This window comes from Pristiophorus japonicus, chromosome 2 (assembly GCF_044704955.1).
Source record: "Pristiophorus japonicus isolate sPriJap1 chromosome 2, sPriJap1.hap1, whole genome shotgun sequence".
Lineage (NCBI taxonomy): Eukaryota > Metazoa > Chordata > Chondrichthyes > Pristiophoridae > Pristiophorus > Pristiophorus japonicus.
In genome coordinates, this window is record NC_091978.1 from 104,426,804 (window position 1) to 104,446,917 (window position 20,114).

General features: G+C 41.4%; 1 protein-coding gene across 3 annotated transcripts in view; it reads left to right on the forward strand.

Annotated features, from left to right (window-relative positions):
- LOC139240171 (threonine--tRNA ligase 1, cytoplasmic) overlaps positions 1-20,114 on the forward strand; it is a 57,211-nt gene that overhangs the window by 24,960 nt on the left and 12,137 nt on the right. Inside the window, exons 1-11 of one of the 3 annotated variants that reach the window (XM_070868583.1) lie at positions 174-306; positions 2,189-2,269; positions 6,459-6,649; positions 8,475-8,598; positions 9,300-9,421; positions 9,532-9,649; positions 12,896-12,960; positions 13,689-13,767; positions 13,968-14,114; positions 14,744-14,842; positions 18,827-18,993. In XM_070868583.1, the coding sequence (XP_070724684.1) occupies positions 259-306; positions 2,189-2,269; positions 6,459-6,649; positions 8,475-8,598; positions 9,300-9,421; positions 9,532-9,649; positions 12,896-12,960; positions 13,689-13,767; positions 13,968-14,114; positions 14,744-14,842; positions 18,827-18,993 (1,241 nt within the window). In that variant the 5' untranslated portion in view covers positions 174-258. Of the gene's footprint in view, positions 1-173; positions 307-849; positions 973-2,188; positions 2,270-6,458; positions 6,650-8,474; positions 8,599-9,299; positions 9,422-9,531; positions 9,650-12,895; positions 12,961-13,688; positions 13,768-13,967; positions 14,115-14,743; positions 14,843-18,826; positions 18,994-20,114 lie in introns of those variants that run through there. The other 2 variants (XM_070868602.1, XM_070868593.1) reach the window with 2 other exon arrangements.

Here is a 20,114-nt window from a genome sequence, read left to right on the forward strand (position 1 = left end):
GTGCTGTGTGCTATCACTTCCGCTTGTTCGCTCAATGCCGCGGCGGGCCAACCAAACTTTGCGGCGTTTCCTCTAGTCCCGCCCACTCTCCGCTATCTGGTTGGTTGATGTTCACCACGCAGCGGCTCTGATGGGATGACACCAAGGCTGACGAGCTTGCTGAGTGGTCGGCGGCCCGTCAGTCACTGGAGACGGGCCAGCAGGTTAGGCTGAGTACCGGTGTGGTTGCATCAGCTCAGTGGGCGACAGGAGCAAGTGATGGAGCAAGTGGCTGCGCAGCTGGAGGCCATGAATGTGGATGGTCAGGTGAGTGAGTGGGGGTCGGGGCCCGGCGCCCGGCTGCTTAGGTTCCCGTGTACCTCTCTCGCTGGGAGGCCCTGTCCTCGGGGTTGGGCACCCTGCGCTGCCCCCTCTGCGTTTTGAGGCTGTGAAGTGCGGGGCCACTTGCTGTCAGCTCTCCGGTTTATCCAAGAAACGTGAATTCTCGAAACATTTGAGCTGTAGCAGCGATAGATTCAGGAGCATCGATATTGTCCGCCCCTTGGACACCAGCTTTCGGCTCATTGTGCAGCAAGTACAGACCTGGTACATCAGTGATACTGACCGGCATCAAGTTTGAATGCTTTAATGGATGATAGTCTTGGCACAGTTGTTTCATTTGCCAGATTGCTCTGCCTTCTGTATCCTGTATCAAGAAGATGCAAACAGCCGCCTTGTACATCATCGTGCAGTTTATTGTTCATTGTGGAAGCTTTGACAGGGTGTGGTGACTGTTTATTCACCTGTGTGACACATCACAGCTGATCCCAACATGTGTATACTTTCAGCAAGGCTCTCTGAATATGGTTCAGGAGTGGGAACCATGACTGGATTTCCTCTTTCTATCCCAGGCATATTGATGAATTGTAGTGCCTTGACTGCTGCACTAGCTGGGCTTAGGATTGACCACTCTAATTGGAGGCAGTCCTTGAGGTAATGTCTACGAATGTTATTGCATTTACCTTGTAAAGGTTGGAACTTTGCTTGTGGTTTTGCGATAGCAGCTATTGTGCGAGAAGTTCAGAGAACTTGTGAGCAGGCGAAAAAAGCAAAAGCGCAAGGGAGAGTGGCAAATTGAATCCAAAATTGACTCAGATACAGGAAGTGTTTAGGGTGGGACAACAAGGTAAGGGAATACACAATAAATGGGTGGATAATGAGACGTGTGGAGAAACAAAGGAACCTTGGAGTGTATGTTCACACATCCTTAAAGGTAGCAGGACAAATTAATAAGGTAGTTAAAGAGGCATAGAATATAAGAGCAGGGAAGTTATGCTAGAACTGTATACAACACTAGTTAGGCCAGAGCTTGAGTACTGCGTACGGTCACCACGTTGCAGGAAAGATGTGATTGTACTAGAGAGGGTGCAGAGGAGATTTCCGAGGATGTTGTCAGGACTGGAACATTTTAGCAATGAGGAAAGATTGGATAGGTTGGGTTGTTTTCTTTGGAACAGAGGAGGCTGAGGGGAGATTTATTTGAGGTGTATAAAAATATGAAGAGGCCAGATAGAATGGACAAGATGGTCCTGTTTCCCTTAGCTGAGGGATCAATAGCCAGGGAGCATAGATTTAAAGTAGTTGTTACAAGGTTAGAGGGGGATGAGGAAAAAAATGTTCACCCAGATGGTGGAGGTCTTGAACTCGCTGCCTGAAAGGGTGGTAAAGGCAGAAACCCTCATCACAAAAGTACTTTGATGTGCACTGAGAGCCATGATCTACAGGGCTATGGACCTAGTGCTGGAAGGTGGGATTAGGCTGGGTAGCTCTTTTTTGACCGACACAGACATGATGGGCCAAATTGCCTCCTTCTGTGTCGTATTTTTTGATGATTCTATGAAAGGAAACCCAGCGTGAGCGAGGAACTCTCAGTGATAAACCAGAGGTGGGAGGCATTAACTAATAGTAACTCACTCAAATTGTATGAATAATTGTACTGGTAACACTCAGATTCCCCTCCAATAATCAACAGTAGTATATCTTGCTGATGGTCGATATATAACTGGTAGTAATAGGTGTAACGCTCTGATATTTGGCCTGTAATGAGTAATCTCATAATTTGCTGGTATTTACCCTGTACTACAGCCAGAATCCTCCTGTACTGCACAATGTATTTTTCAGATTTTGATTTTTTTTTCTATGCTTTCAGCTTAAAGTTATGTCCGAGAAACACAAAAATGGAAGTAAGAAGAAAACTATTCAAGAAGGTGGCGATATAAAGAGAACCGAGGTGAAAATTATTTGTATTTTACCTTTTGTATAGAACAAAAGCTAGCTGTTGGTAATAATCAGGGTTATTGACTATTTTTAGTTTATGATTCTGGTTAACAGGAATTGGTCTGAAATTCTGTGGAATGTAATTATTTGGTTTATATTAAGTTGCATGTGTACACACTGCACCACATGCCACAAAGTGATTGTCCTCCCTTCATTGCATCAGTCTATTTTCATACTTTTAATGAAGGAACTAGCTTCAGAATAATTTTAAAATAAAGGAACCTTTAAAGGATGTAACAAACAGGGTGGATAAAGGGGAACCAGTGGCTGTAGTGTATTTGGACTTCCAGAAGGCATTTGACAAAGTGCCACATAAAAGGTTTCTGCACAAGATAAAAGTTCGAGGTTGGAGGTAATATATTAGCATGGATAGAGGATTGGCTAACTAACAAGAGAGTCAGGATAAATGATTCATTCTCGGGTTGGCAATCAGTAACCAATGGGGTGCCACTGGGATCAGTGCTGGGACCCTAAATATTTACAATCTACATTAATGACTTGGGTGGCAGTGTGAGCTGCGAGGAGGATGCTATGAGGCTGCAGAGTGACTTGGATAGGTTAGGTGAGTGGGCAAATGCATGGCAGATGAAGTATAATGTGGATAAATGTGAGGTTATCCACTTTGGTGGTAAAAACAGAGAGACAGACTATTATCTGAATGGTGACAGATTAGGAAAAGGGAAGGTGCAACGAGACCTGGGTGTCATGGTACATCAGTCATTGAAGGTTGGCATGCAGGTACAGCAGGCGGTTAAGAAAGCAAATGGCATGTTGGCCTTCATAGCGAGGGGATTTGAGTACAGGGGCAGGGAGGTGTTGCTACAGTTGTACAGGGCCTTGGTGAGGCCACACCTGGAGTATTGTGTACAGTTTTGGTCTCCTAACTTGAGAAAGGACATTCTTGCTATTGAGGGAGTGCAGCGAAGATTCACCAGACTGATTCCCGGGATGGTGGGACTGACCTATCAAGAAAGACTGGATCAACTGGGCTTGTATTCACTGGAGTTCAGAAGAATGAGAGGGGACCTCATAGAAATGTTTAAAATTCTGACGGGTTTAGACAGGTTAGATGGAGGAAGAATGTTCCCAATGTTGGGGAAGTCCAGAACCAGGGGTCACAGTCTAAGGATAAGGGGTAAGCCATTTAGGACCGAGATGAGGAGAAACTTCTTCACCCAGAGAGTGGTGAACCTGTGGAATTCTCTACCACAGAAAGTAGTTGAGGCCAATTCACTAAATATATTCAAAAGGGAGTTAGATGAAGTCCTTACTACTCGGGGGATCAAGGGGTATGGCGAGAAAGCAGGAAGGGGTTACTGAAGTTTCATGTTCAGCCATGAACTCATTGAATGGCGGTGCAGGCTAGAAGGGCTGAATGGCCTGCTCCTGCACCTATTTTCTATGTTTCTATGTTTCTAATGTAGCCAAGTTTGCTGACTACAAAGATGGGAGGAAAAGCAATGTGTGAGGAGGACACAAAAAATCTTTCAAAAGGACATAGGCTAGGTGAGCGGACAAAAATTTGACAGATGGAGTATAATGTTGGAAAGTGTGAGGTCATGCACTTTGGTAGAAAAAAACTCAGAGCAAGTTATTATTTAAATGGAAAAAAATTGCTAAGTGATGCAGTACAGCGGGACCTGGGGGTCCTGGTGCATGAAACACAGTAGGATAGTATGCAGGTACAGAATCTTGGTCTTTATTGCAAAGGGGATGGAGTATAAAAGCAGGGAAGTCTTGCTGCAGTTTTTCAGGGTATTGGTGAGGCCACACCTAGAATATTGCGTACAGTTTTGGTTTCCATATTTACGAAAGGATATACTTGCTTTGGAGGCAGTTCAGAGAAGGTTCACTAAGTTGATTCCAGAGATGAGGAGGTTGATTTATAAGGAAAGGTTGAGTAGGTTGGGCCTCTACTCATTTGAATTCAGAAGAATGAGAGGTGATCTTATTGAAATGTATAAGATTATGAGGAGGCTTGACAGGGTGGATGCAGAGAGGATGTTTCCACTGATAGGGGAGACTAGAACTAGAGGGCATTATTAGAATAAGGGGCCGCCCATTTAAAACTGAGATGAGGAGGAATTTCTTCTGAGGGTGGTAAATCTGTGGAATTCGCTGCCTCAGAGCTGTGGAAGCTGGGTCATTGAATAAATTTAAGATAGAGATAGACAGTTTCTTAACCGATAAGGGAAATAAAGGGGAATGGGCAGGGAAGTGGACCTGAGTCCATGATTGGATCAGCCATGATCATATTAAATGGCGGAGCAGGCTCGAGTGGCCGTATGGCCTACTCCTGCTCCTATTTCTTATGTTCTTATGTTTGCATTTATATAGTGCCTTACTGTATCCATTGCATGTCTCAAAACACTTCAAATGCGAAGAGTTACTTTGAAGTGCAGTGACTTCTTTGGTATATATGTGACTGTGGCAGATTTTTTTGCGTGCATCATAACATAAATAGCAATGGGACAATCAACCAGTTAATTTTGTTAATCAAGGAGGAATGTTGACCAGAGAGAGCTTCCTGCCGTTTAGATACTATCAGATAATATTTGCATGAATCGCGGAGCAGGCATGTAGAGCCGCCTTAGTTGAAGGATGGCACTTCGCAACAATGTAGTAGTACTCATTATTGTAGTTGTCAACCTAGATTATATACTGAACTATTGGAAGGGGGCTTAAAGTCGATTTTCTGACCTGTAACATTTTTACCCACTGATGCAAACTAGGACTGGAGAGTGAATAGAACAGCAAGACTGAACAACCAGTGTTCATTATCCGTACTGGCTATTAACTCATTTGCTTAACGCTGAGAATCCTGAATTAGGAAATAAACCAAATGGGAATAAATTTTGTGCTGAATGATCATGCAGCAAGTGGTGATACAAACTTTAATAAATATGTAATATTTGACCCTGTTTGTTCAGCACTTAATTTCTGCGTCACCATTGACTATTACACTACTTCTCACACCTCCAGTGTTTAGACTTCAGACTTCCATTTATATAGCTATTCACGTTCTCAGGATGTCGCAAAGTGCTTCTCAGCAATATTTTCTGAAGTGTAGCTACTATTGTTTTATAAGGAAACCCAGCAGCCAATTTGTACATAGCAAGGTTCTACAAACAGCAATGAGATGAATACTTAATCTGTTGAGGGATGAGTGTTGGCTAGGACACGAGGAGAGCTCCCTGCTCTTTTTCAAAAAAGTGAGTGTCATGGATTCTCTTGCATCCACTTAAACAGGCGGATGCTCTTGGTTTAACATCTCATCTGAAAGATGCATTTCCTGACAATGCAGTACTCCCTCTGTACTTCACCTTGAAGTGTACACGCAAGTTCTGGAGTGGAACTTGAACCCACAAACTCTCTAGTAAACTGAGCTGAGAGGCCTGACACTTTACATTTAAGCTGTAAGGCTTGTATACTTACTATTGCACTTGGCTTTCATTCCACTAAAGAAGGTGGCACTGTGATGCTACAAAAATAGACTGAGGCTGCAGTCCTTGTCTATGTTCCACCAATCCAGTTGCAGATGTCAAACGTTTGCAGGTTTATTGAGACAACATCCAAGCTGATGCTTTGCTGCAGCAGATCACGCTACAGTTGTTGAGCTCAACATTCTAGACTTCTCTCTCCTGTTTTATCTTTAAACCTGAGTACAATTGCACAATTTTTATAGCTTTCTAACTACATTACTTCAGCACCAGCTCGAACCAGTCTTTGAGGGAATTCCTGGCTCTCTGGACAACTGTCATGGTCCCAGGGCCGAGCAGGCTGGTTTTTAGTTTAAGTAAAATTGTGACTACATTCCGAAGTTATTCAATTAAGCATGTATGAATTTGTGAGAAAGTTAAGTAGTAATTGTGATCTATGTATTGTTTAACCTCAATCAGGCTGTTTGTGACCTCTGCCATTTTGAGCCAAGCTCTACAGGCCGTAGCCTTGGGGCTAATACAAACTGGATATCTTACCTGCTCGCTACCTCAACAGTGCTATGCTTTATGTATCTCAACAAATGAATGTACCGAAAAGAAGAGTACAAGTGCCTGCTTGTTTCTGATTGAGGCTGATTTTGGAAGGCTACTGGCAAAATTATGTAATTTTCACATTTTTCTACCCACCCCCGACCCCTTTAGCTGGATCCATGGCCGGCTTATATCAATGAACGTCTTGAACTGTACAACAAACTCAAAGCAGAAAATGACTCTCTTTTAGCAGAACGTGCTATGAAAGAGAGCAAACAAATAACAATTACTCTACCAGATGGTAAACAAGTACATGGAGACTCCTGGAAAAGCACCCCTTACCAGATTGCCTGTGGAATTAGGTAGAGTACTTGCGTCTACTGAATGTTTGTTTCTTTTATTACTGTATTGCAGTAGAACCAGTAACGATCTCCCTTTTAAGAAGGATATTAGAACTGTGAAGAATAGAGAAGATTTACTAGAATGAGAAGTAAAAGTTGAAGATGGGTGTACAGAGTTGTGACTTTTCTCACTGAAATGGAAAGGGTTAAGAGGATCTAAGTTCCAAGATCTATGGAATGCATTACTACAATTGGCTATTGAGGCAAAGATAAGAACATTGTTTAAAAACAAATTTGAAAAGGAAGAATATAAAATGATGCAACAAAAAGGCAAGCTTGGCTAATGATTTGAAATAAAAACAGAAAATGCTGGAAATACTCAGCAGGTCAGGCAGCATTTGTAGAGAGAGAAACAGTTAACGTTTCAGGTCGATGTCCCTTCGTCAGAACTGGAAAAAAGCTAGTGATGTAACAGGTTTTTAAGCAAGTGTAGGGGTGGGGGAAGGGGAGGAAAGAACAAAAGGGAAGGTCTATGATAAGGGTGGAAACAGGAGAGATTAGAGAGACAAAAGGGATTATACCTGTGGAATTCTCTACCACAGAAAGTTGTTGAGGCCAATTCACTAAATATATTCAAAAGGGAGTTAGATGAAGTCCTTACTACTAGGGGGATCAAGGGGTATGGCGAGAAAGCAGGAAGGGGGTACTGAAGTTGCATGTTCAGCCATGAACTCATTGAATGGCGGTGCAGGCTAGAAGGGCCGAATGGCCTACTCCTGCACCTATTTTCTATGTTTCTATGGTGCAAGGCAAAAGGAGATGGTAATGGGGAAAGTTAAGACTCATCTTTTGTTTCTTAACTTGCCCCATTACCATCTCATTTTGCCTTGCACCATCATCCCTTGTGTCTCTCAATCTCTCCTGCCTTCCACCCTATTACAGACATTCCCATTTGTTCTTTCCTCCCCTCCCCCCTTTCCCCGCCTCTACACTTGCTTAAAAACCTGTTGCATCATTCCAGTTCTGATGAAGGGTCATCGATCTGAAACATTAACTCTCTTTTTCTCTCTCCACAGATGCTGCCTAACCAGCTCCAGCATTTTCTGTTTTCATTTCAGATTTTCAGCATCTGTAGTATTTTGCTTTTGTATTAGGCTAATGATTTAGCTGGACTGAAAAGCCTCCTGTACTGTGAATTCTAAATTTATTGTGGTTGAAACTCTTCAAATTTCTTCTTCCTGATTTTGGTATACAAGTTTATTAATGGAGATGCTAATTTGGTCATGTGCCTATTTCTTTGAATGTAGAAGATAAACTAATCAAATGGCTGCTTAAAGTACTACTTGAAATGTTTTTGTCCACCATTTTCCCCCTCAACCAGCTTCCCGCATGTAGATAAAAGATATACAATTTATGATGCTACTAATTATTGCTGCTTAGCTTGCCATTACAATTCATGAATTCTCCTTGGAAATGTGCATATTGGGTTTTCTCCGCGGTCCAACCTCTGTCAGGGACCTGGGTATTCGTTCACTGGCCACGCTGACCCGCTGTAACCTGTACTCTGCCATTTAGCTCCTCCCCCTCCTACACCTGATGGCGTTCTTATCTTTCTTGAGTGTCTTGTTACTGGCTATCAAAGCCACTGTTGAACTGTTTAGTTGCCTCACTTTTATTTGTGGGAATGTTATTGGCATAGATAATCAGTACATTTCAAAAGGTTATTCATTGTGTGAAGACATTTTCATGGGGAAGGTACTATACTGATGCAAGTATTTTTACTTAATTTAAAGAGGATACTTATTCTTGTTTATCATTTTATTTTGTTTGTGTTTGTTTAATCCAGTCAGGGTTTGGCTGACAACGTGGTTGTTGCTAAAGTAAATGGAGTCGTTTGGGACCTGGATCGACCGCTGGAAGGAGACTGCAGTCTAGCATTGCTTAAGTTTGACGATGAGGATGCTCAGGCTGTAAGTCATGTGTTTACAACTATGCTGAAACATAGTTTCAGTGATCAGCCATAATCGACAGCACTCCCCCTTGGCAAATAACCAAAATTGTCAAATAATTAAGTTATAGTTTACTGCCAAAAGAAGTTAAACCCAGATCTCTGACCTGACCTGAAGTAGCAATGCAACACTTAAAGAATGCCAACAAAAGGCACAACTCTACCCTACCTGAATCCCTAACCTGACTGACTCAAGAGATTTTGTGCAGCAGGCTTTATTTTGTATGGTTCTACAAAACTTGTTACTCAGCATGAACCAAAGCAACCCAATGCTAGCCCTGACTTAAAGTGTGCATAAAATCTTGACTGAGTTGTAGTCCAGCAATTGAAAGTCCCGATGGGTTGGATTTTGTGGTCCGTGGCGAAGGAATGGCACCAGCCATTCATCACACTTACAGTTGACCACACTATGGGATTTTGCACTGGAACTTAACTGTAAATTCATAGCCAAAATAGCGCATTGACCTCTGCAGGGGATCTTGGACCTGTGAACAGGGCAAGCAACTGTGCATCTCCTTAACCAATCCGATTGAATAATCATTAACGTGCAGCGTCTGAACCAGGTAGTGTCAGATAGAATATAGATAGATGTCTCTGTTGCACAGTCTCTGTTGCACAACATTTGTTTTATTCCTATGAAAAACTGCATTTTCTGTGTGCTAGGTGTATTGGCATTCTAGTGCCCACATATTGGGAGAGGCCATGGAACGAGTCTTTGGAGGGTGTCTCTGCTATGGACCACCAATTGAAAATGGATTTTATTATGACATGTTCTTGGAGGAGGCGTATGTTTCAGTTAATCTCTTTTATTCATTGTTTTTATTTACGGTTATCTGTTCAGTGGTAAATAAGTTTTTGATTTTCTATTTCTACAAAAAAAATCTTTTTATAACAGAGGTGTCTCCAGCAATGATTTTCCAGCTCTAGAAAATCTATGTAAGCGTATTATGAAGGATAAGCAACCATTTGAGAGACTTGAAATAAAAAAAGAGACTCTTCTGGCGATGTTCAAGGTATACCGTTTGTTTTCTTTTTAACCTTTCTGGTCATTTATACCATAAGAGGTTAGTCAGGCAGCCCGTTTCCCTGCTTCTGCTCATTGTATTTTGTATTAGCTGGTTGGAAGTGCAAGATGTCCTGATCAGAGGATGCTTTAAAGAAAACTCTAGGATAAGGTGGTGTTCGTCGGAATCCCCTGATTCCACTATGGAATAAAGAATTTTTTAAAAAGGAAATGCCACAGCTTTACTGACCAGAGTCACCAACATTGAATCATAGAAATTAGAATCATAGAAATTGAAATCATAGAAATTTAGCATGGAAGGAGGCCATTTTAGGCCATAGTGTCCACGCCGACCAGCCTAATCCTACTTTCCAGCTCTTGGTCTGTAGCCCTGTAGGTTATGGTGCTTTAAGAGCACATCCAAGTATTTTTTTAAAATGTGGTGAAGCTTTTTGCCTCTACCACCCTTTCAGTTAGTGAGTTCCAGACCACCCCCACCCCCTGAAAGAAATTTCCCCTCGTATCTCTTCTACCTTCCCCCCCCAATTACTTTTAAATCTATGTCCCCTGGTTGTTGATGCTACTGAGCTCAAGCATGAGACGGTGATGTATTATTGTCCATCCCCAGCTTCCATGCCCCATGTTCTACTCTAGCTCTTTGGAAAGCAGTGACAGGATTGGTCCAAGTCAGCATGGATTTATGAAAGGGAAATCATGCTTGACAAATCTTCTGGAATTTTTTGAGGATGTAACTAGTAGAGTGGACAAGGGAGAACCAGTGGATGTGGTGTATTTGAACTTTCAAAAGGCCTTTGACAAGGTCCCACACAAGAGATTGGTGTGCAAAATAAAACACATGGTATTGGGGGTAATGTACTGACGTGGATAGAGAACTGGTTGGCAGACAGGAAGCAGAGAGTTGGGATAAACGGATCCTTTTCAGAATGGCAGACAGTGACTAGTGGGGTGCTGCAGGGCTCAGTGCTGGAACTCCAGCTCTTTACAATATATATTAATGATTTAGATGAAGAAATTGAGTGTAATATCTCTAAGTTTGCAGATGACACCAAACTGGGTGGCGGTGTGAGCTGCGAGGAGGATGCTAAGGGGCTGCAGGGTGACTTGGGCAGCTTAGGTGAGTGGGCAGATGCAGTATAATGTGGATAAATGTGAGGTTATCCACTTTGGGGGTAAAAACATGAAGGCAGAATATCTGAATGGTGGCAGATTAGGAAAAGGGGAGGTGCAACGAGACCTGGGTGTCATGGTTCATCAGTCATTGAAGGTTGGCATGCAGGTACAGCAGGCGGTGAAGAAGGCAAATGGTATGTTGGCCTTCATAGCTAGGGGATTTGAGTATAGGAGCAGGGAGGTCTTACTGAGGTTGTACAGGGCCTTGCTGAGGCCTCACCTGGAATATTGTGTTCAGTTTTGGTCTCCTAATCTGCGGAAGGACGTTCTTGCTATTAAGGGAGTGCAGTGAAGGTTCACCAGACTGATTCCCGGGATGGCTGGACTGACCTATGAAGAGAGACTGGATCGACTGGGCCTTTATACACGAGTTTAGAAGGATGAGAGGGGATCTCATAGAAACCTATAAAATTCTGACGGGACTGGACAGGTTAGATGCGGGAAGAATATTCCTGATGTTGGGGAAGTCCAGAACCAGGGGACACAGTCTTGGGAAAAGGGGTAGGCCATTTAGGACTGAGATGAGGAGAAACTTCTTCACAGAGTTGTTAACCTGTGGAATTCCCTGCCGCAGAGAGTTGTTGATGCCAGTTCATTGGATATATTCAAGAGGGAGTTAGATATGGCCCTTACGGCTAAAGGGATCAAGGGGTATGGAGAGAAAGCAGGAAAGGGGTACTGAGGGAATGATCAGCCATGATCATATTGAATGGTGGTGCAGGCTCAAAGGGCCGAATGGCCTACTCCTGCACCTATTTTCTATGAAAATAGAGGTATTTCTAGAAACTAAAGCTGCTTTGAAGAAACGGTGTTCTTCACTTCAAACTTTAGGACAATGACCTCCCTCTTCACAGAAGGCCAGCAACTGAATAGTGAGTTTATAAAAAAAAAACTTCAGACACTTTATAGCACCTAATTTTCCAATAAGTATTTTTTTTTTTGGTATTTTGAGGGTTAACCATTACAGAAGAACAGTATATCAAATGTTATTTAATCCAGAGAATTTTTTTCCCCAGTTTGTTTTGTGCCTGCAATAGCTGAACAAATTAGCGCACCTGTGTCCTATAAATAGATACATAACTTGGGAAAATTGCTTTACCAAAAATAAGTTCGCATTCTCGGGATCTATTAGTTCAGTAACACAACCCGACACTACAGTGGACTTGTTTATTTGGTGTCAATTTTGAAATGATGACTTCCATGGGGCAGGTGGTGTGTGGAGGGAGTCCATTTCCCGCCCAATGGAAAAGGTCCGAGACCTGAACCATTTTCAAGGCGAGGTCTTGTGAATTATGTCAGCGAGCTACCAGTTGAAGAGACTGAAATCCAGCAGTCATTCTGCAGAGCCCATCTGATCCAAGCTGGTGGGGTGGGAGCATGAGGTAATGGCAATCATGAGGGAGCTTGTGCATAGTGAGAAGGGTGGATTTTTATGGAGAAATCACTTTTTATTTCTTAAAAAAAAAGAACCTATTTCTTACCAGTTATTGAGTGCTGGTTAGACCACTATACACCAAGTACATGTTGGGGAAGAAGAGTGTGTGTGCACAGCGCACTCTTCACCTGTTGATATTTCAAAATTGATCAGGGTCTTAGTCATATCATAGGACCCTTATTTAGATGGGCTAACAAGGCTCCCATATATTTCTGGCAGGACTCTGAGCCCCCACCAAAATGGCAGTGATTGACATAGGCAGGAATGGGGCAGTAAATGTTGCACTGCCATTTTCATGCTCTACCATCCCATTCCCGCCTGATGTGTGGGAGAGATGTTAATGGACCCCGTTGTCTTGATACCTGCATATATTTCCCAAGGACAATTAAGAGATCAGAAGGAGTCAGTCTGAAACATAAGTTATACACCATATCAATCATTAATACATTCATCACTGTGTTCAAGCAAAACTAAGTTTTTTAATAGGAATGTGCTGTTCTTTGACATTTTTGAACTGATCCTGGTTTTCACTAATTCGAGGATGTCGATATTGAAGCAGAAGTTAGATGTTCATTCTCTTAGTTTGTACTTGGACTTGTTGCTGATTATATTCCACCTTTTAATTTTTAGTATAACAAGTTCAAATGTAGGATTCTGAATGAGAAGGTGAATACTCCAACTACAACAGTGTATAGGTAAGGAGCAGAGCTACTGTGATGATTTGGGAGGCTTTGTTTGAGAATATTAAGATAGCTTTAAATAAATGTATTCATAAAACATTTCACTTTCAGATGCAAGGAATGAAACTTTTTTTTAGTACAAGGTATATAAAAGAAAATAGTAAACACCAATATTAAGGAAATGCTGATCTGGTGACACAGATGATACTCAGAAATGAGTGAGGCAGTGGTTTGACATTTCAAATCGTTCACGTTCAGGCCAGGCTCATTAATTGAATGTATCCTAGCTACTGGCTGTAAATGTCCTACATGAAGTGAGGTTGAGCCCACAGCATAAAATTGACTTGTCAATAAAATGTCAATCTCACTCAGGCCATAGGATACACATTTTTGGAAATGGAAAATCGTCACAATTGTGCAGCGGAAGATGCTTTTAAAGTTAGGGCCAAGGCACAATGTTGGGGCAGAGTAGAAGGAGCTTTACTCTGTCTGTCTAATGCTTGTAAGCCTGACCTCTTAGTGCTGATTAAAATGGAAACTGCTTTTACTCTGCAACAATTGGTGAGCAAGTATTTCAAATTTAAAATGATGATGATTCAAATTTTGAGCCACAGAACATTTAGGCAATTAGCTGGGCTGTGTATATTCTCATCTGTTGCCTAAATGCAGAAGTGTGTACTTTGTTAGTAGCATATGTATTTCCAGTACTGGGAATGAATTGAGTATTTTATTCCTTGGTTCAGGTGTGGACCACTGATTGACTTGTGTAGAGGACCTCATGTCAGACACACTGGAAAAATAAAGGCCATGAAAATTCACAAAGTAAGTGCTTTATACTCCATTGTAGAGAACAGGGGATGTTCACATTTCTTTTTAAAAAAAAAAAAAAGTCACACTGCCTCTTCGTGGAAAATTCTATTTAAACAGGCATAAATGTTCACTTTTTAATTTAAAAAAAACATTATTTCAATTTAGCCTCGTTTTCTTTTTAACCTCCAGTCATTTGATCTTTTTGTTGACAGAATTCCTCCACTTACTGGGAAGGAAAGGCTGATATGGAGACACTGCAGAGGATTTATGGAATTTCTTTTCCAGATTCTAAAATGTTGAAAGAATGGGAAAAATTCCAGGAAGAAGCCAAAAACCGAGACCATAGAAAACTGGGGAGGGTTAGTCTTGAACAATAAATGTAAACATATAATAAATCATCTTGGCTACTAAATGTATTGAAATAAACAATATTCAGGATCCCTTCTATCAAGAACTATTCTCTTTATTCACATTTTCCTCCAGCAAATCCCATTAAAAATGTGCATAATGGTCTATAATGTGACTTGCAAGTGCCCAAGATGGAATTAACCCAACTCTCCATGTTTGATGTGGTTGAGAAGAGGGTGTAAAGCAGGCTTATTCAGCTCTTTGGGGGCAGCACAAGAAATTCTGCTAACTCTACGTCAGTGCGTTCAATGTTTCTAATTTGTTTACCCACTTGGGATAACCGTTGTGATATTATCTAAAATGGTTCTTGTAAACCAAATGTTTGCCATTGGAATGCAGAATACCCCGTCCTTCAGAAACTATTTTCTGTTAAATGAGGCTGTAACTGGAGTGGAAAATTCTTAACATTAGTTTTGTTTCAAACAGCAATATAACATTGCTTTTACCCTTTTAACAATGTGTTTTAAAACCACTACATTAAATGTGGTCAGATTGTTAACGTAATTTTTTATCTGCTCTCTGAAGCTGTTTTAAAAAAAATAAATAAATAAATAAATAAATTCTGTGTTTTTACTTTCAGGAGCAAGAATTGTTTTTCTTCCATGAACTCAGCCCAGGAAGCTGTTTCTTTTTGCCTAAAGGAGCCTACATCTACAATGAGCTCATTGAGTTCATTAGGGTATGAGTTGTTCATGTTTTTTTATTAAGATTTATGTATCTAAACTAATTTAATTAAATCATTTCCTGTGAAAGATTTGCAAAAATCTCATTTAAAGAAAGAAATTGGGCAGAGGGAGCCATGGGCTTTTTATAACATGTACTGGAGGGGGTGGGGGAAGGACCATGAGGAAATAGTGTTTCGGGTGGTGGCGGCAGCAGCGAAGTGAGAGCAGCATAACTCGTGTATTAGTTTATCTGCCACCATGTGGATACTTCAAGCTGCTGGACATCAATGTCGTCCCTCCAACAGACAGAAAGCCAATGTCGCACAAGTTTGCAGCTCATCAGGAAAGGATAAGAAGTTTAATATATGTCGTCTCATTCTACCAGGGAGGTGTGCAGTGTAACCCATCAGTGATGACATTCTGAATAAATTACACTGATGTGATTTATGAATGTCCTATTTATTTAGTAAACTTTCTCTTCAATATTTTCAAAATTTTTGATTTCTGGTGTTGGAAAAGAGCAAGTGATTCCAGATAATGCTGGCATGTCACAGTGATTATGTAGCTGTGATGTTGATCTCTACATTTTCTGGAATATGTCTTTTTATCTCTATCCCGAACAGCAAAATTATACTTTGCCAAAGATTCTTGATGGAATGCTTGCAAATTTTACATGGTCTTTGTTCTTTCTGTAGTTGATCTGATTTATCAGTATCATGTTTTACTGGAAAAAAAAAACTGATCTTGTCTCTGATTTTAGCTGCCCCATCTCCTTGAGCTCTCCCTTGGTAGAGGATAGGCAAATAATTCTCTCCACTTTTGCTCTTAGCAGTTGAATATCTATGAATACTAAGAGGTGAGCAAAAGTTGTTCTGCATGAGCTAAGAACAAGGAGTCGGCAATTTAGCCACTCGAGCCTGCTCCGCCATTCAATGAGATCATGGCTGATCTTCGATCTCAACTCCACTTTCCTGCACTATCGCCATATCCCTTAATATCCAAAAATCTATCGATCTCTGCCTTGAATATACTTAACGACTGAATCCCCACAGTCCTTTGAGGTAGAGAATTCCAAAGATTCACCACCCTCTGAGTGAAGAAGTTTCTCCTCATCTCACTCTAAATGGCTGACCTCTTATTCTGAGATTGTGCCCCCTGGTTCTAGACTCTCCAGCCCGATGAAACATCCATCCTGCATCTACCCTGTCAAGCCCTGTAAGAATTTTGTATGTTTCAATGAGATCATCTCTCATTCTTCTAAACTGTAGAGAATATAGACTTAGTCTACTCGATCTCTCCTCATGGAACCATTCCCCCCCCCCCATCCCAGGAATCAGTCTGGTGAACCTTCGTTGCACTCCCTCTATGGCAAATATATCCTTCCTTGGGCAAGGAGACCAAAACTGTACACAATACTCCAGGTGTGATCTCACAAGGGCCCTGTATAATTGCAGTAAGATCTCTTTACTTGTGTACTCAAATCCATTTGTAATAAAGGCCAACATACCATTTGCTTTTTTAATTGCTTGCTGTACCTGCATGTTAACTTTGATTTGTGTACAAGGTCACCCAGGTCTCTCTGAACACCAACATATCCCAATCTCTCACCATTTAAGTGGATAAATTCACATTTCTCCACATTATATTCCATTTACCATGTTCTTGCCCACTCTCTACCCTGTCTATATTCTCTTGAATTCTCTTTGCATCCTCTTCACAGCTTACATTCCCACCTAGCTTTGTATCATCAGCAAACTTGGATATATTACATTTGCTCCCCTCATCCAAATCATTGATATAGATTGTGAATAGCTGGGGCCCAAGCACCAATCCTTGCCGGTACCCCAGTAGTTATAACCTGCCAACCCAAAAATTACCTGTTTATTCCTGCACTCTGTTTTCTGTCCATTAACCAATGCTCAATCCATGCTAGTATATTATCCCCAATCCCATGAGCCCTAATTTTATTTAATAACCTCTTGTGTGGCACTTTTACTGAAGGCCTTCTGAAAATCCAAATACACAACATCCATTGATTCCCCTTATATATTCTGCTAGTTCACCAGATTTCATTAGCTGTAAAGTGCTTTGAGACATCCAGTGGTTGTGAAAGGCACTATAAATCCAAGTCTGTCTTTCTTTTAGTTACAACCTCAAAATAACAGATTTGTCAAACATGATTGCCCTTTCATAAATCTGTGTTGACTCTGCCCAATCCTATTGGACAAGTTAGGTGAGTGGGCAAATGCATGGCAGATGCAGTATAATGTGGATAAATGTGAGGTTATCCATTTTGGGGGCAAAAACACGAAGGCAGAATATTATCTGAATGGCGGCAGGTTAGGAAAAGGGGAGGTGCAGCGAGACCTAGGTGTCATGGTTCATCAGTCATTGAAAGTTGGTATGCAGGTATGTTGGCCTTCATAGCTAGGGGATTTGAGTGTAGGTGCAGGGAGGTCTTACTACAGTTGTACAGGGCCTTGGTGAGGCCTCACCTGGAATATTGTGTTCAGTTTTGTCTCCTAATCTGAGGAAGGACATTCTTGCTATTGAGGGAGTGCAGCGAAGGTTCACCAGACTGATTCCAGGGTGGGCTGGACTGACATATGAAGAGAGACTAGATCAACTGGGCCTTTATTCACTGGAGTTTAGAAGGATGAGAGGGGATCTCATAGAAATGTATAAGATTCTGACGGGACTGGACAGGTTAGATGCGGGAAGAATGTTCCCGATGTTGGGGAAGTCCAGAACCAGGGGACATAGTCTTAGGATAAGGTGTAGGCCATTTAGGACTGAGATGAGGAGAAACTTCTTCACTCACGAGTTGTTAACCTGTGGAATTCCCTACCGCAGAGAGTTGTTGATGCCAGTTCATTGGATATATTCAAGAGGGAGTTAGATATGGCCCTTACGGCTAAAGAGATCAAGGAGTATGGAGAGAAAGCAGGAATGGGGTACTGAGGGAATGATCAGCCATGATATTGAATGGTGGTGCAGGCTCGAAGGGCCGAATGGCCTAATCCATCTATTTTCTATGTTTCTATTATTTTCTAAGTTCCCTATTGCCATGATTTTAATAGATTCTAGCATTTTCCCCACTATTGATGTCAGGCTCACTATTGATGTCAGGCTAACTAGTCTGTAGTTCCCTGTTTTCTCTCTCCTTAAATAGCGGGGGTTACATTTTCTATTTTCCAATCCGCACGAACTGTTCTAGAATCTGAAATTTTTGAAGATGACAACCAATGCATCCACCATCTCTATAGCCATCTCTTTCAAACCCCTAGGATGTAGGCCATCGGGTCCAGGAGATTTATCTGCTTTCAGTCCCATTAATTTCTCCACTACTATTTTTTTTTTTAGTAATTTATTTCATTTCCTCATTCTCGCAAGACCCTTGGTACGCCACTATTTCCGGGAGGTTTTTTGCTTCGTCTTCCGTGAAGACAGACACACAGTATTTGTTTAGTTTCCTTGGCATTTCCTTATTCCCCATTATAATTTCTAATGTCTCAGCCGGTAAGGGATCCACATTTACTCTTGCTAATCTTTTCCTTTTTAAATACCTTAAGTTTTTATGTCTCTTGCTAGTTTACTCTCATTCTATTATCTCTATCAATTTCTTGGTCCTCCTTTACTGAATTCTAAAATCCTCCCAATTCTCAGGCTTACTGCTCTTTTTGGCAACATTATAAGCCTATTCCTTTGATCTAATGCTATCTTTAACTTCTCTTGTTAGCCACGTATGGACCACTGTTCCTGTGGTGTTTTTGTGCCTTTAAAAGATTCTTGTGAATTATATACTTTTTACATGCTACCTCCTGTTGAAAAATGTCCAGTTTCTACTGGTGTCTCTGTTGTCAGTCTTTTAAGAGCAAAAATTGCTACACCACTTGAGAGGTTTGGGTACAAATGCATATTTTTAATCAATGTAAATTTATAACTTCAGATGGTCACTGATGCTTCCTTTGTGAATTTGTGTGTTTTTTTTTAAAAAGAGCGAGTACCAGAAGAGGGGCTTTACAGAGGTGGTGACTCCCAACATTTACAACAGCAAACTGTGGCAAACTTCAGGACACTGGCAGCATTACAGTGAGAACATATTCTCTTTCGAGGTGGAGAAGGAGATCTTTGCCTTAAAACCTATGAATTGTCCAGGTCATTGGTATGTGATTACATTCTTGAAACCTCAAACTTTTCAGTTTTCCTCCACTTTCAGAATGCCTTCCTGAGACTCTTCCATTCTCTGTCTGTGATTATAGAAATTAATTATAAGGTAATGGGAGCCTAATTGTTATGGTACTGGACTAACCACTGAGAAGTCAAATTCCACCATGATGGTCTAGTAATTTGTGGGCTAACACCAGAAAAAAATGATCATGAAAGCTGCTGAATTGTCACAAAGAAAACAGCTGGTTCACTAATGTCTTTCAGCAAAGGGAACTTGTTACCTTACTCAGTTTGGCCTGCATATGATTTGAATCCCTTACCACATGATTGACTCTTAATGCTCTGTGAACTAAGGATGGGCAATAAATATTGCTCTGCCAGTGTCATCCACAACCTAACGAGATTTTTTTAAAGTGAGCAATTCAGGTCCAAGAAGTCTTAACAACCCAGCCTCTCCAGTTTCCCCTCCCTTTTAAGGCAGTGCTTTCTCCGTGGTGTACAGTTCCCATGGTGTAATTATGCATGGCTTCACAGTGCTGCTGTAGACGCACTTAAATGTAGAGGTAAGTGTGTCCTAGTGCTTGGGAATTTTTTTTTAGCTTGCGTTTGAATAATTTTCCACCCTTTCCAAAAGTCATGTGTTTTTCATTCTGATTTCTTCATTCAGCCTGTGGGAGAGGAGAGAACAATCAGCTAGGAGTATTTAGAGACCATAGAATCATAGAATGTTTACAGCACAGAAGGAGGCCATTTGGCCCATCGAGCCTGTGGCGGCTCTCTGCAAGAGCTCTTCAGCTAGTCCCACTCTCCTGCCCTTTCCCCGTAGCCCTGTAATTTTTTTTCCTTCAGGTACTGATCCAATTTTCTTTTGAAAGCCACGATTGGATCTGTCTCCACCACCTTTTCAGGCAGTGCATTCCAGATCTTAACCACTCGCTGTGTAAAAATGTTTTTCCTCATGTTGCCTTTGGTTCTTCTGCCAATCACCTTAAATCTCTGCCCTCTGGTTCTTGACCCTTTTGTTAATGGGAATAGTTTCACTATCTACTCTGTCCAGACCCATCATGATTTTCAACACCTCTATCAAATCTCCTCCCTACCTTCTCTGCTGTTTGG